This window comes from Panthera leo, chromosome D3, assembly GCF_018350215.1.
Source record: "Panthera leo isolate Ple1 chromosome D3, P.leo_Ple1_pat1.1, whole genome shotgun sequence".
In the NCBI taxonomy this organism is placed as follows: Eukaryota; Metazoa; Chordata; class Mammalia; order Carnivora; family Felidae; genus Panthera; species Panthera leo.
In genome coordinates, this window is record NC_056690.1 from 68,559,859 (window position 1) to 68,576,680 (window position 16,822).

A 16,822-nucleotide genomic window follows, 5' to 3' on the forward strand; every position below is an offset into this window, starting at 1 on the left:
CGTGAAAGGTTTAACGTAGCATTAATGTCTCCGTGCTGATGAAGCAGGGAGATGTGGAAAGGCGGCGTTCAGAGGAAAGGAATGACCCGGAGACTTAAACGTCTGTCAGTAGTAGCATATGGATGGCATTTTGAGCCGAGAGTGAGGGGGCTTAGAGAAGAGGGTCCAGCATTGAGCTCTAGGAGTCTAAATAGACCAGCAGTAACTAACAAAGGACACTGAAGCCTGTCCAAGTTAACTCATTTACTCTTCACGACAATTCCGTGAAGGTATTGTTATTGTTGCCTGCTTAGGGGGCGGGGGAGAAACTGAGGCACAGAGAAGTTGCATAAGCTGCCCAAGGTCACACAGGAAGTGTGTGGTCAGTCTGAGGTTTGAACCGGGTGGTCTTACTCCGGTTGCCATACACTTAACCCCCCTACCGTTGCTAGTTTCTGTTAGTTATTACAGGTGGGGGAGTTGCGTCTTAGGAATAAAGTGGCTCATCCAAGGTCATAGAGTAACTGATAGAGCGGGAATAGGTACTCAAGATTCACTGCCTCAAGAACTCAAGCTCCTAATCACTACATTATGCTGCCTCTACAACACGAAAGTTGGGGATTTTTTTTTTCTTTTTTTTAAGATAGGACCAAAAAAGGCTTTCTTCCTCTCTCAAATCTCAGGTCTCGGACAGCACCTCCTTCCCCTTACACACAAGGCTTTTCTGGAGCATCACGTGGATGGAGAATGGGCTCTCAGCCAGCGTGTGCCCCCACCTCGCCTTCTTCTTTTTCCCCTCCTAGTCAGTGAGCCCGTGTGCCCAGCGTAAAGGAAGCGGTTGAACTTGCTCCTGGCTTTGAGAAGCTCAGTCTTTAGGCCAGTGGGATTCTGCTGCTGGCTGTCCCATGCCTGAGCTCCGTGAGGAAGTCTCGTCCCCTTTCTGGGCATTGCAAGAAAGTAGTGGCTCCCACGTGACTTTCAAATTGCTCTCTGGGTGGTCCTGCCACCCCGTTGGTTAAAAAGCCCTGGATAAGATGACTTTTTCAATGAGTTTTTACTTTGAAATAAGTTCAGATGTAAATAAAAATGACAGTGATACTACAAAGAGTCCCAGTATATCTTTCACACGGAATAGCCAATCGTTAATATTTTCCAGCATTTGCTTTCTAGCTCTCTTCTCTCAGGGTGAGAGAAAGAGACAGAGAGGGAGGGAGGGAGAGATTCTATAAAGAGATTTTTCTGATTTATTTGAGAGTAAGTTGTAGATTCCCCTTGATTCCTAAACACTTCAGTGTGTGTTTTCTAAGAACGAGGACATTCTCTTACATAATCATAATACAGGAAATAAACGTTGAAACAGTATTATTATTTAATCTGTATTTAATCTTCTATTTCACCAGTTTTCCCAATTATACCCTTTGTGGCCAAAAAAAAAAAAAAAAAAAAAAAAAAATTCTAGGTTCCTTAAAAATTAAGCATAGAATTACCATGTGATGCAGCAATTCCACTCCTGGATATATAGTCGAAGGAATTGAAAGCACGGACTTGAGCAGATTATTTGCACGCCCGTATTCCTAGCAGCATTATTCACAATAGCCTAAAGGTGGATAGCCAAGCGTCCATCAGTAGATGAATAGATCAACAAAATGTGGTCTATCCATACAATGAACTAGGATTGAAGCTTAAGGAAATAAAGGAAATCCTATGACATTCGCAACCTGGATGAATCTTGAGGACTTCATGCTTAGTGAAATAAACCATATCCAACAGGACAAATACTGTACGATTCCACTTCTGTGAGGCATTAGACTAGTAAAGTCCACAGAGAATGGAAGCGGAATGGGAAAGTGGCAGTTAGCTAGGAGGACAGGGCCCTGGGGAGTTAGTGTTTGATGGGGACGGAGTCTTAGTTCGGGAGGATGATAAAACTCTGGAGGTGGATGGTGGTGACAGTTGCACAATGATGTGAATGTGCTTAATGCCGCTGAATTCTACTCTTAAACATGGTTAAAATGGTAAATTTTATGTTCTGTGTATTTTACTACAATTAAAAAAAATGCTGGTTCAGTGTCGAATCCAAGATCACACATTACATTTAGTATCCAACATTTTTATTGGCTCTTTGAATTAAAAGCTGCTTATGCCTGTACTCATTCTGCCACTTTTTGGCTGTGTCACTCTGGGCAAGCTATGCTACGCCTCAGATTCCATATTTGCAATGTGGGCATAATGAACGTGCCTAGATCTCCATGAAAAATAAATGTTACTCTACGTAGTCGGCTTAGAACAGTGCCTAGATGTAAATGAAATCTTTATATATTCTGGCGAATTATTCTCGTTGTATGTGCTGCAAATTGTCTCTCACTTGGCTTTCATCTTGGTCTTGATTTCTTTTGTCACACAGAAGTTTTAGATTTTGATGTAGTTTAAAACCTGTCTCTTGGAGGCTGATCAACTTGGAAGGTGCTGTTGATGGATAGCGTGGGGCAGACCCAGCGTAATTTTTCCTCAATTTCCTCCAGTTGTCTCGATCCCGGTGTTTATGGATGGTCTCTCCTTTCCCCTGCCTTGAAACGCTATCCTTATCATTATATAATCTACAGCCTAAATTCCCATTCGTACATCTGTTTGTTCATGGATGCTGTTTTATCGATTATCTCTTTGTCTCATCCTGTACGGAGTCAACTTGCCGGTTTGGCTCTAGCCTGGTAATCTCCTTGGATGTCGGGAAATACAACCCCTGGGGGGACTTTGTACCATTGAGAAGTGGGGTGGTTCATGTTTAGCACCTCAGCCTCCCCCACTGTGCTCAGTGGTTCCCCCATCTTCCACCAAGTCTGCTCCTAAAATACTGTCCCCTTTGGGGCGCAAATGACAGAGAATTGATTTTAATTGTTTTTGAATTGTGAGATAATTGAAATGTGCTGAGAAGAGCAAAGAATAATAGAATAAGCATCTCTTCTGAGTATAGAATAAACATCTGTACTCCCCTGTTTATTACATCTTAACGCTGTGCCATTTGTGTTTCTGCTTTGTAAAGTAAGAAATGAATTATAGCAGGGGGTGCCTGGGTGGCTCAGTTGGTTAAGCGTCCGACTTCGGCTCAGGTCATGACCTCACGGTTCGTGGGTTCAAACCCCGCGTGGGGCTCTGTGCTGACAGCTCAGAGCCTGGAGCCTGCTTCGGATTCTGTGTCTCCCTCTCTCTCTTCCCCTCCCCTGCTTGTGCTCTGTCTCTGTCTCTGTCTCTGTCTCTCTCTTTCAAAAATAAATAAACGTTAAAAAATGAATTATAGCAGCCACAGTGGAAGCCCTACGCCACCACTCATGAATTCGATGTTCATCGTTTCCATTTATAAAAATTTCCCACTTTTCCTGCCTCTTCACATTCAATGACCTTTTCAGAAGTACACCATCTCTTCCCGCAGAGGACTTGCTCCTAGCTGTAAACCAGTTTACCTTGAAGGAGAAACTCTCTAGTGTTGGAATCAGGCATGTGGTGGGACAGATGAGAGTGCTTTGAGGTGGGGGCCCTTGTCTCCATTCTGGAATCATCTTCTACAGATAAGGACAAGTTCAGGGAAGGTCTATATCTGGAGACTTTTGTAGACAATGGCTCCAAAAAGGGGAAGGGGAGACAGGGGGTGGGGGCTGCAGACTAAGAGCAGTCCCAGCAGAGGTGGGGAGGAGCTTTGGAGTCGAGGAGGGAGAGTTCCCAAGGGGCTTTCGGACCAGGGAAGGAACCCTCATCCCAACTGGGCACCGGAGAGCAGCAGCAGAGAAGAGGTCCCTGGGGCTGCTGCTTCCTCAGGGGTGGGAAGTGGGAGCCTCACAAGCTCAGTGGGTACAGCTTTGTGGGATAAGTGTAGGGATTCACACTTAATTCTTCCCCCAGGGGTCAGGAAAGCTGCACACAGCTGGACCACAGTCCCCTCTCCAATAGCTTCGCCCAGGGGCCTGCCTGTATCCAGCCCCGGCTGGGTCTCTGGGGTGGGTTTCTGCAGACTTGACCATCTTGCTCTCGTTCACACAGATCAGCCCCTCTGCTTGCTGCCTGTCTGTACCATGCTCTCAGACTCCCTTCATTTCCGTCTCAGCCTCGACTACCAGTGGAAACCCGAACGCTGGACTCTAGCCTCCTCGCCTGCTTTCCCCCTGCACTTCCCCCACCCCACCGCCCCCCGGGCTAGTTAGCCTTCCCTAACACAGCTCTGATGATGCCCTCCCCTACTAGGGTCGCTCCCCCCTCTTCTGACCCTGTCTACCCAGAAAAGGTCTCTGACTGCCTTGGCCAGAGAGTCATGCTTGCTGAGATCTGCCTCTGCGCTGGCCGGTGTTCCCCCACCTGCGTCCACACCCGGGCTCACGCTTCTCTGGGAATCCCCACTTGCCCATTTGCCTTCCCTGCACCCACCCCAGCCCCCTGCCAAGGGCACAGTCTTCCCTTGGACATCTCCCCTCACCTGTGAAGGAAGGTGCGTGTTGCCGGTCCCACACTGAAAGCACCCAGGAAATGCTTCTGGTTGGCAGATACTAAGTTAAGGATGACTTTGACAAAGCAGGGCCATCTCACAGGAGCTTGGAACTGCTCTGGGAAAGCCCAGCCAGGGGTGAGGTTGCATCTGGAAGTGGGTGAAGCCCCAGCCTTCTCTCTGCTTGCTTCTCCCTGCATGGAGGCTCCCTTCCCTGCCTTGCCGAGCCCAGGAGGAGGTGCGCCCACCCACGAATCACTGTTCTGGGATGTCACATCAGTGCTGTGCAGCTGGGGGTGAAGCGTTTGGGACACCTGGAAAGAGGGGTGGGAGACTTTCTCTGCGAGGTTGTCCCAGGATGGAATGAGGGGTGCGTGATCTCCCCCGCCAGTAGTCTCGCTGCATGTCTTGGCCATCCCCTACCCTGTTGGCCAGCCCCCGACCAGGAAAGGAGGAACCGCTGCAAGTATATAAAGGAGAGGGATTACTTTCACAGTAGTTTGAACATTTTATGCAAATATATACATGCATTTGTGTATATGCATTATTCAAAAATACGTGTGTATATGTACACATATGTATTACTTCTTATTCTGAAATTACTTTAGTTAAACTTAGGATAGAGCTGTAAAAATAGTATAGGGTCAGGGAGCCTGGGTGGCTTAGTCGGTTAAGCATCCGACGTCAGCTCAGGTCATGATCTCGCGGTTCGTGGGTTCGAGCCTCGCGTCGGCTCTGCGCTGACAGCTCAGAGCCTGGAGCCTGCTTCAGATTCTGTGTGTGTGTCTCTCTCTCTCTCCGCCCCTCTCTTGTTCTTGCTCTCTCTCTCTCTCTTAAAAATAAATAAACATTAAAAAAAAATTTTTAAATAGTATTGGGTATTCCCATGCACCTGTCCAGCTTACCCTAATATGAACACCTTTTATAACCATAGTCCCATAATGAGAACTAAGGACTTAACATTGGTATAATGAGATTTTATACATATTTCACCAGTTTTCCCGCGAATGTCCTTTTTCTGTTCCAAGATCCGAATTTGCATCCAGCTGTCAGGTCTCCTTATTCTCCTCCAATCCATGACACTTCCTGGGTCTCGTCTTCTATGACCTTGACTTGAGGAGTACTGGTTACTTATTGCATAGAAAGCTCATCTGTTTGGGTTTCCTGATGTTTCCTCCCGGTGAGATTGAGGTTGTGCGTTTTTGGCAAGAACAGCTCACAAGTGATGTGCCCTTTTCAGCACATCACGCTGGGGCGTCCATGATGGTGATGTGCTTTGTGATGGCCAATGTTATCCCTTCATCTCTTGGTTAAGGTGGTATCAGATGGAGTCCTCATTTCCCTTCCTATAATTAATTAATAAATATAATATACTTACACTAATAATCAGCATAATTAATGAATATCTTGGGAGGAGATGCTTTGCGACTGCAAGTATCCAGAGAGACAGGATTTAATCCAGGCAGTTGGTTACCCAGATGACAAAAGAGCTGAGAAGCTAAACAACCCGAGATCAGCAATGGCAAGAAGCCAACGCCACCTCCAGCCCTGAGTCACAAAAGGAGGAGATGGTGTTGCCAGCCCAGGGGTCAGGGTCATGCACAGAAGGCCTACCTGGTGAGGTCTGGAGCCATGAAGGAGACCCGAGTCCCTGCTGGTAGTGCCGTCCGAGGCATAGAAAGAGGGGGGAGGCGCCTTGGTTTCTCCCCGTTTCCTGTCTCCCAGGGGCCAAGCCCAGATGGAAGCCAGCTGACCCAGGAGCCTGGGAATTGCAGTCTGCAGGGGTCAGCCCCTCTGGGGTGCAGAGCAGAGATGAGCCAGATGTGGACGTGAGGGCCCCCTTGCTCAGGAATGCTGCCCCGCCGTTTCCCTTGAGCTGTGCCATCCAGGGATAGCCATGAGTCACATGTGTCTGAAGCACCTGAAATGTGGCCTGGTCCAATCTGACGTGTGCTCTAAGTAGGTTTCAAAAACTTGGTATGGAAAGAAGAATATAAAAAAAATCTCATTAGTAATGTTTTATGTGAATTACCTGTTGAAGTGATCATATTTTGGATGTATTGAGGTAAATGAAACATATTATTTAATTTAACCTTTCTTTTTCATTTTTTTTTTTTTTTTTTTGAGAGAGAGAGAGTGAAAGAGCGTGAGCACAAGTGTGCGAAAGGGAGGGACAGAGGGCAGGGGGGGAGGGAGAGAGACAGAGAATCTTAAGCAGGTTCCATACCCAGCACTGAACCCAACATGGGGCACGACTTCGAGATCGTGACCTGAGCCGATCAAGAGTCAGAGGCTTAACCAACTGAGTCCCTAGCAGCCATATTTCAAAAAGGAAAAGGTGAGGGGTACCTGGGTGGCTCAGTCAGTTAAGTACTCCACTCTTGATTTCGGCTCAGGTCACGACCTCATGGCGGTGGGATCCAGCCCTGCCTACATCGGGCTCCATGCTGACAGCGTGGAGACTGCTTGGGATTCTCTCTCTCTCTCTGTCTCTCTCACTGTCTCTCTGTCTCTCCCTCTCTCCCTCTCTGCCCCTCCCCCACTTGTGCATTCACTCACACAGTCTCTCTCTCTCTCTCAACATAAATAAACATTAAAAAAAATAAAATATGGCTGCTAGATCACTTAAATTACGTCTGAGACTCCTGTTTGTAGTTCTCGTATTATTTCATTTGGATAGCGCTGCCCTAGAGTATACTTGGACCGGCCTGTGTCATCAGCGCTGTAACCATGCCCTTGACCCACAGTCAGGAGGGCACGGCCGGCTAAGGTTTTACGAAACCGTGACTGCACTGGCCTTGAGCCATTCACACTCACAGTTTTGACTAAGTGTGCCAAACAGAGATACCGGGCTCCTCTGCTTTTTAGGTAGCACACAGGGTGTCGGTCAAGGTCAGTGTTCAACATTAACCTAAGAGGCTAGTTTTATTGTGTAGCACAATAATAAAAACACCACCATACAGGGGCGCCTGGGTGGCTCAGTCGGTTAAGCGGCCAACTTCGGCTCAGGTCATGATCTCGCGGTCCGTGAGTTCGAGCCCCGCGTCGAGCTCTAAGCTGACAGCTCAGAGCCTGGAGCCTGTTTCAGATTCTGTGTCTCCCTCTCTCTGACCCTCCCCCGTTCATGCTTTGTCTCTCTCTGTCTCAAAAATAAATAAACGTTAAAAAAAAAAAAAACAAAAACACACCACCATACAGCTAGATGGCACCTTACAGAAGAAAAGCTGTACTGTTACTACTGCTTCGTATCTAGACAGTGTTTTTATAAGTTTATAGAAGTCCTTCCTTTCAACCCTGCAGTCACCCAGCCTTGCTGGCCCCGTTTTATAGATGACGCAATGAAGCCTGGGAGACCCATGAGTTTCAGGAACTCTCAGACTTGAGGGGCGTTAAAATGCAGAAGGTCAGTCTCACCCAACTGATTCAGAGGGTGGAGGGTGGGGCCCAGGGACCCCCATGCAGCACGTTTTGGGGAATTTCATGCAAGTGGTTGTCAGACCACACTTTGGGGCACCCCAGGTCTCTGAGCTCTTGAGGGGTGAGTGCTGGGACTGGGCTGGAGCTGGGTATCTGGGAAGATCCACACGTATATGCCTCACCTCCAGCTCTAACGTTGACACTGTGGACGGCTGGCATGGCTAAAGCCAGGTCGGGCGGTCAGATGAGGTGCTGCTTGTTCAAAACACAGTTACCCCGTGTCATGCGTGGTTGACCCCGGAACACGGCTGGGTCTTGATCACTCTGGGGAGTTTAGCTGAAGGGGAGTAACTTTGCCTGCCCCAAGCATACGCCAGAGAGGGTCACCGCAAGGTGGAATTTGGAGATGCCAGCGTGCACCTGCGGGTAGGGAAGGATTTGCCACTGAAAATGGTCAAGCAGGATTTTATCCTGACCCTACTGCTGAAGAGCAGGGCCATACCTGGAGGGCCCGGATAGGGTGAGGACGAGCCTGTGTGTCCAGCCATCACTGACCACCCCTTTCTCCCCTGCAGTGGACAACGGACTGCAGTGAACAGCTGGACAGCAGCTGTTCCTTCTCCCGAGGGCGAGCCCCCGCACAGCAGGTAGGGAACCCGCTCTGTGCTCCTTTGGGGGATTGTAATGTGTCTTGTCTGTCTGGGTTCCTGGGCTGGCCTGTGATGGCTCTCCTGGGAAGTGGTGATGTGGAGAGAGCAGGAAACAGGAGAGAGGAGGGTACAGTCTGCTCTCCGGAAAGTTCTCCCTGAACCGCCAGCCCACAGCGAAGCACCCCCCTCCTCAGAATACATAGGTTCCTAAGATTTTTTTTTTTTTCTTGTAAGAGTTTTTTCATCACTAGATGATGTTTGCATCAACATCTGCAAACAAGCGCATGCCCATTGGGAGGAGAGTGGATAAGTGATACGTGGAATGGTATAAGTAACAGCGTGAATGAACTTGGAGGCTCACACATCGGCACTGGGAATGGATCCCACAAACAGGGGAACCCCTAGGGTTATGGTGCTGGTCACTTGAGATCGCTTCTGCTCCAGGTGTGCAGAGGACCCGGAGGGGCAGAATGTGGGGATAAGGTGTCAGCACCTGGTCCATTCCCCCCGCCCCAGCCCTCCAGCTTGCTGGACCTGGCTGGAACCCGCTGTTTCCCTCCCTGTTGCTTGCCTGTGAGATCCCCTGGGGGGTAACCACACAGGTGTGGGCTATGCGGCCTGGAAGGACGAAGTGGCAGTGCTGGTGACCCCCAGGCCCTGTGTACCCTCTAGGTGTCCAGCCGTTTTTACCGATACCTCATTCCTACCTATGGGAAACCGTAGGATTAGAGGCCAAAAAGCCCTCCATCCCCAACCGTCAGCCCAGCCTCACACTCTGTCTGTCCAGACAGATAAATGGGGAGCCTTTCTGGGCTCCTGCATTCACTTGCTCCGAATTTCAAAACAGCTTCATTCACACATTGCCCTGGACCCACTTGTTCGTGTCCGACTTCTGTCCCATGGCACTGGTTAAATCAACTCCTCTCTATTCTGTCCTAAGGGAAGATGGTCAGTGCCCTCCGTTCCCGATCTTTCTTAGGTGGCAGGGCTTTTTACACCATGGTGTGTGGGGATAGCTTCCTTCTCACGCTATAAGTTGTTTGTGTGTGTTTCATTGTTTCTCGGCTAGGAGGCCATTAACAAGAACCCTGGGGTGGGGTTGTGGGTAGGGGAGGAGGCACGAGACCCAGGTTCTCCTCTTTGCTCTGCCACAAACTTGGTAGAAATTCTTTTCATCCTCAGCTTCCTCATATAACAATCGGGAAACTCAATGGCCTCTGAGGGTCCTTCGCTTCTCCATGCCATTTTGTAACTGAGGTCCATGGAGGTATAATGGCCTGACTAAGCTGGGACTTGAACCCAGGTCTCTCACTGTACCCTTCCCCCATTTGGCCATTTACCTTGCCTTACTGTAGTAGGTGTCCTTCTATGGAGGACTTTTATCCTTGTCACTAGACTGCCAGCGCTGTGTCAGGGACCCCGTGTTATCCTTGCTGAATCCCTAAGGCCTAAGTGCCCTTAAGGCCTGGCACATCAGGAGCACCATTTGCCAGTTACCCTGGGGTTTCCTACATGAAGATTCCCTTAACTCTTCAGCGGCAGAAGTGGGCTTGGATCTGGGGACTCAAGGACCAGATAAAGGGTTCCAGGGAACAGTTGAAGTTCTTGGATGGGGGACACAAGCAGCTGATAAATGAGAGTCCAAAAAGCTAGCTCTCTGTTATTTTGTCAGTAGGTGCCTCGTTCTGGAATCTTCCAGAATCTTCTCTCCCCCCCCCCCCCCACACCGTATCACCTTTTGTGGGCCCCCTTTTGCCACTGATTCCCTCTGGTCTTATTCCCGTCACTCCCAACAGGATTCAAAGGGGCTGAGAATGGCTCGTGCTCCTGCTTGCCTCCCTCATCCTGTGCCGTCCTTTCATGGCCAGGTTCATGCCCCTGGGGGATGGTGGGTGGGGAGTTGGCCAGACAACAGGCTGATGGAGCAAGGCTGGGGGCCTGTGGGACTGGGCACCCTGGCACCACAAGCACCAGCTGACCCCCATTCCCACCTTTGGGGAGCAGCTTAGCAGTCAGCTTGGGGTAGGCAGGGTTAGACAAAATGAAATGCAACAGAATTTAAAGAAGAAATTGTAAAATGTTCATGTTAGACTTTTTCTTGGCCGGTGGAACTGAGACATAGGTTCATTGTGGAGGAAGAGCCCCAGGAAGGTGGAGATGGGGTCTGGTTAATACAAACCTGTCTCACTTCCCTGATGTGCCCAGAGGACGAGGCCTTTTGGGGAGGGCTCTCCTGCAAGTCATGGGGCCATCGGCCCTGCCACCGCCCCCATGTAGTGTCCCTCCATCTGATCATCTCAGAGGGAGGAAGGGTGGAGGGGAGAAGCAGAAGAACAGCCAGGGCACTGAGACAACCACGGCCTCAGCCACCTGAGGATTCAGGTGTGTGTCTTGTGGGTTGTCGGGATCAGCTGTGGTGAAAGAGAAGGCTACTTTGCCTGAGTCCTGGGGAGGCTGCACCCCACGCTTTGTGAAGCTGCTTAGATCCAAGGAAGACTTCAAGGGTGTTTGTGGAGGGGTTTCCTACAGATTCATCAGCCAGGGGGTGTTTGTAGAGGCTTGGTGCTAAGCCCTGGGTTCACCTGAAGCATGGCCTCTGCCTTCAAGGGCCTTACCATACAGTTAGAAGGACAAGATACATAGTGTAAAGGACAAGACATGCTCAGGGCAGGAGACATAGGGGTCCAAAGGGTGGCCCGACCTCGGGTGTCACAGTTAAGGAACCTAGGTGGGGTGAGCAGGGAAGGTGGGACTGAGCCAGACCCCCTGGATGGAAGGCCACATTTTGCACTCCGGCGCTGTATGCCTAGTAGATGGAGAGGCACGAGTCTGATTGAAATAATGTCTTCTTGGTTCAGTGGTGAAAGACCTGACTGACATGAGTGATTCAATTAATTTAGGGTACAAACAGTAGCGTGGTGTAAACAAGGTGGAAATTTCTCTCTCTCTCGCCACCAGCCCGGGTGGGTATTTGGGATTGGCATGGCAGCTCAACGGTGTCAGGGCAGTCTCCTTCCTTCTCATTGCTCTGCCTGCTCTAGAGCATTGCCTTTGTCCTCAGTGGCCCATGCTGGTTCATGTCCGTGCTCCTGCCAGTGGGAGTCCTGCCCAGGACCCCAGGAGCCTTGGACTTCCCCTCATGAAGTAGCCATCTTCTGATGCCCTCAGGTGGAGGGATCAAAGCTGGACGGCATCCCAGGTGACTGTGTTACAAGGAAAGCCCTTAGCTACACTGTCCTAAAGTAACTCCCTGATGGAGGGGGAACCAGGGAGCTGCCATTGAAGGGTGCATTTGCTGGGTGCAGCTCTGATGGGTGCATGGGTACATCCTTCAAAGCTCCCTTAATCCTGGTCCACCAGGTGCAGAAGCACTGCCCCCAGCTCTTAAGAACCCCTACCAGCCCCATGAGCCTCCCCACTGTTCTCACTGCCCCCTCTCATCCACACAGACACCCTCCCTCAAATTCATGTTATAATCAAGCTGTTCCACCTACATCTGCCTATCCCCTCAGGCAGCTGGTCAACCTTGAGATGCGTCCTAGGGCTGCCTCTACATCCTTGACCACCCCTGGCCCAGGGCTTTACACCTAGTAGTAGCTCAATTAAGACTCCTGAGACTACACTGAGTTGGCACAGGCCCAGTCCATGCAGTCAGTCCCTGGTGGGGCCAATTGCTCTGGCCACACCAATTTTGCTGTTTCTAAAGTCGTTGGGATAGTGGGGGTGGTTCTGCTACCCCACATTCACCCATGGGGGAGAATTTCAGGAGGAAACTAAAGGTACTTGGAGATGGGGGTGGCTGGCTGAGTGGGTGTTCCACCTTGGCCACACGGGCCCAGGAAAGTGGGGTCGGCAGGAGGATGCTGAGATTCTGTGTTCTGCCCAGGAAGCTCTGGATGGCGGGTCACAAACCGTGTCCTGAATGTGTAGCCCAGGTGTAGGCATCATTTGGGGATTAGCATGCACTGAGATTATATTTTGTTATTTCAACTAATGCAAGGAGGAGATGGGAAAAACCATTGCCTTCTCTGACCCCTTTCAGAGGCACAACGTGGGGGTAGCCTAGGGTGGGTTAGGTCCCATTAAATGGGAGGGAGGGGCTCAGAGGAGAATGGGCTACAGATAGGCCTGAAGAGGCTTGTTCAACTGCCTGCAATTGGGATTTGGCTGTATTGGGGATTATTCGGCATCCTGGCAGCCTCTTTCCAAGAGACCTCATCCAACACCTAGTCACTGAGTTAGGAAGTTGCAATAGTTTCCAGCTTTTCACTGTAGTAGGGGAATCATGGTGGAGATGATTTGCAGGAAAGTAGCTGATGTGAGAGTGTGCAACCTGGTGCATTTAGAAAATGTCTCAAGGTACCAGCATGGGATTTAGCATTCAGGGAAGAAAGCCAAAGGCATATGAGAGTTTGTATGAGGTCAGGAGCTAGCAGCTCTTGTCTGCCTGCACAGAAGTGCCAAGGAAAGAAAATGAATGTGTACAACAGCAGCAGAGCCTCTGATTAGTCCTTGAGAAGGACTTCCTCACTGAGGAATTTATTGGCCCGTGGTGTTGGCTGTAGAACAAGGTGATGAAATCTTCACTGGGATCCTCATGGCACCCCTCCTTATCAGGCGGGTTCATGCCAAGCCCCGGGAAAGGTGTGGGTGTGTTAGAAGTGGCGTCTTTGAGTCCTGGCTGTTGGCCTGGATCCCACATTTCCTGGAATGACGAGAGAAAGGCACTGTCCCTCTGGTATCATGATGCCTGGTAGCACGTTGAAGCCTCAGGAAGGAGTGCAAAGAGCCTTTGTCCCAAGGGCCAGGAGAACCAGATGTGGACCCAGGTGTAGCACACATTTCAGTGCCTCTTCTGCAAAATGATAGACTTCTCTGAACCTCTCTGGAAATCTCTTTCATTGTTCGTGGGTCTCCAGAAATGAGCAATTGGATGCAAATAGCTGCTAAAAGCAGCAGCAAGTGTGGGTTTTCCTGATTTCTCCACTGTCCCCTTACTCTCCCTAATACCTGTGCCAACCTGTGGCCAGGTTTCTTCTAGGGGCCAACACTGACTCTGATCCAAGAGATGGCCAGTGGTAGGCAGAGGTGAGCCTCAAATACACAGCTTACCTCTGACCCACAGGAAAGGGGAGAAGGAGTTTTCTGCCAGTTATCTTGCTGCCCTCCAGTAATTATAGTATTTGGTCCAGTGCCAATTAAACTCATGAGCACAAATGATATCTTAGTAGAAGTGCCTAGATTTTTACTCAGCTTCTGTGGATATTTAAGAAATGTGTTCATGGCACTGCTCTCTATTTAGTTAGTATTTCTTGAGTATCTGCTGGGATCTTGGCAGACACATATAAGCTGGAGCCTTTGGGCTCACTGCCTGTCTGTACAGTAGAGGCCAGTTCACATGGAAAGGGCTGAAGGCACCCAGTGAAGTCCCTCAAAGACACGTCCTGACCACAGATTCTGCAGTCATTCCCAAGAGTGGTCCTTCTGGTCTCTGTAAGTAGAGAGATGCTTTGCAGGACATGAGACCTGATCTCTGCCTTCAGGAATGGTTAGGATGTTTGACCAGAGAAAAGAGGGGGAAGAGAGAAGAAATGGTGTTCACAAGGCTTGAAGTTAGGTGTAACGTTGGGATGTTAGGGCAGCAGGAGATAGTACACCTTGAGTGGGCGGTTTGTGTTGGGTATTACAGGAGTGGTAGGAAGGAGGACGGTGGATGTGGAGGTGTCTGTGTGCTCATCTGAGATGCTGGAACTGCTGTCCACCCCTTCCCCTGCTTGTGTACCTTCTATATCTTCCATTTTCTCTCCATTCCATACAGGTAAAGTCTGTCCCTTCACATCAGTCAGGATAGCCTAAGTAATGCTGCAGTAACAAACAACTTTGAGTCTCAGTAACTTTAAACAACCCATTCAGGACCCAGCTTGATGGACCATTTGCCATTTTCACCAGTCACCACGACCGAGGGAAAAGGACCACCGGAGGGTCTTGCACTGCCGAGTCAACACTCCGACCTAGATATAATACACATCACTTCCCCTCCTTGCTTGTTGCCCAGAACTGGTCACGTGGCCCTACCCAACCATAAGCACCGTAAAAAGTATCATCCCACTGTGAACCGGAATGGGGGGAACCAGAGCTGTTTGGTGACTGGCTCGAGTGATTATCACACGCCCCACCTCTAGTAGAAGCTCACCAGGAGCTGGGGCTGACCTCTTCCAACCACATCAAATCCAGAGCTAAGCAGGTCTCCTGGGAACCCTAAAGACATCACGTGCTCTCAGCATGACAAGGAGCTCAGAGGTCATCTGATCCACCCTCCCACCCTGCAGTGCAGGAACGCCCTCCCGTGGCTGTTGAGTTGCTGGACATTTCCTGAAATGGGGAGCTCACTGCTTCAAAAGGCATCTCAGAACGTCCTGAGGCAGCTCCATTGAGTACAGTCTTCCTCTTTTTTTTTTTTAATGTTTATTTTTTGAGAGAGAAAGAGAGAGAGAGCATGCACATGGTAATGAGGGAGGGGCAGAGAGAGAGACAGAGAGAGAGAGAATCCCAAGCAGGCTTCTCACAGTCAGCACAGAGCCCAACTCAGAACTCAATCTCACAAAGTGTGAGATCATGACCTGAGCCAAAAATCAAAGCCAGATGCTTAACCAGCTGAGCCAGCCAGGTGCCCCTACAGTGTCTTTCTTTGGTTCAGCCCCAAACCACCTCTCATAACCCCAGCTGATGGTTTTAGTTTTACTCCCTTTGCCCGTGGCTGTTTCGTTTCTCCCGCAGCAGTCCAGCAGGGCCAGTCTGCTTTTTAAGCTAAATACATTAGTTCCTGCAGCTGTTTCCTTTGTCATGGTTTAGTTGCTTCATCCCTCTGTTTATTTATCAGGTCTTTCATGCGTTGATCCAGTCTGCACATCATCTCTGAGGGCTGCCTGTGTGCCTGGCAGCTTGCTGGGAGGCTGGGAGGCGGGAAGCAGGGTGATGAAGTGATGGGCTCAGTCTCTATGTACATAGAGGTTAGAGAGAAAGCAGGCACTTACCCCGCAGTGCTGAGATGTCTGGGACATGACACGATGGTTCTTAGGTCCCGTCCTGTCCTGGGTTACTCTCCTAGGAGCACTATAACTATGATTCTTCCTAATGAGCCTCCCCGAACTGTACACGATCCTGCTGGTGTGATCTGATTCTGAAAACTCTGGTGCTCCCAGCATGAGCCTCTATTTTCTAGAAGATATCACCTGTCCCTGTCCTCGAGGAGCCTTCTGACTCCAGCTTATCTGGAGGAACTAGGATATAACACTTAAAACAGTGTTGATGGTTGACTTGTAGGGAAAACAGTCAGCAGCCATCCTTGGAGCCCCTGCTGTAAACATTATGAGCCATGTGGCCTAGTGTCTGTCCTCAGAGAACCTGGAGTCTGCTTAAAGAAACAAGACTTTCTCTAGTGCGAAAGCAACAGTCCAGAGCAGTGTGTGAATACAGGGAGGAGTGGGCTGGTATCTACAGGGGAGCTGGCAGCTGGCAGAGGAGGCCACATACACAGATACACAGGCAGGAGGGAGGAGGAGCCATGCTGTCATGGTAACGGCACTGGCCCGGGAGCCAGGAGACGTGAGTCCTCGCTTCCGTACCTCTGACTTACCATTGGGTCATGGGTGAGACACATCATCTTGCAATAGCCTGATTCCCTCTGAAAAACGAGATGATCTAGACCTAAGACCATCTAAATATATTGTTAAAAATACAGACATAGATTTCTGCTTTGGGGAAGATGGAGTATATATTCTTTTCTATATTCCTCCTGCTGAGTACAACTAAGATCCCAGACATTCTGTATGAAGCAAACATAAGAAAATTCTGAAAGGTAGAGATAAGAAGGCAGACCAGCTAGGGTTTGGGGGACCTGAGCAAGGACATCGTGGTAACTTTCCTGAGTTTCCTTTTTGCCTCTAACATCCCAGACTTGGGGCTGAAGAAGGAGGTAACCAGGAAATGGCAGTGGACACAGATCTTTTTTTAAGGTACTAATGAAAGTCTGTCGTCTCTAAGCAAAGGTCCAGGCAAAGATATTTTCTATTAAGATAGAAAAGTTTTAGGGGTGCCTGGGTGGCTCAGTTGGTTGAGTGTCCAACACTTGGTTTCAGCTCTGGTAATGATCTCACAGTTTTGTGAGTTTGAGGCCCCCGTTGGGCTTTGTGCTGACAGTGTAGAGCCTGCTTGGGATTCTCTCTGCCCCTCCCCCCACTCACATTGTCTCTTACTCAAAAATAAATAAATAAACTTAAAAAAAGAAAAGTTTTAGACAATTACT

At 49.5% G+C, this 16,822-nt stretch overlaps 1 protein-coding gene across 7 annotated transcripts in view; it reads left to right on the forward strand.

Annotated features, from left to right (window-relative positions):
• The window catches only part of CTIF (cap binding complex dependent translation initiation factor), a 294,145-nt gene that overhangs the window by 83,933 nt on the left and 193,390 nt on the right, over window positions 1-16,822 (forward strand). For all 7 annotated transcript variants that reach the window (XR_006195575.1, XR_006195576.1, XM_042911713.1 and 4 more), the window contains exon 3: window positions 8,443-8,514. Coding sequence is in view for 5 of the 7 variants with exons in the window: in XM_042911713.1 (XP_042767647.1) it covers window positions 8,443-8,514 (72 nt within the window). In the remaining 2 variants the exon portion in view is untranslated. The remainder of the gene's footprint in view (window positions 1-8,442; window positions 8,515-16,822) is intronic.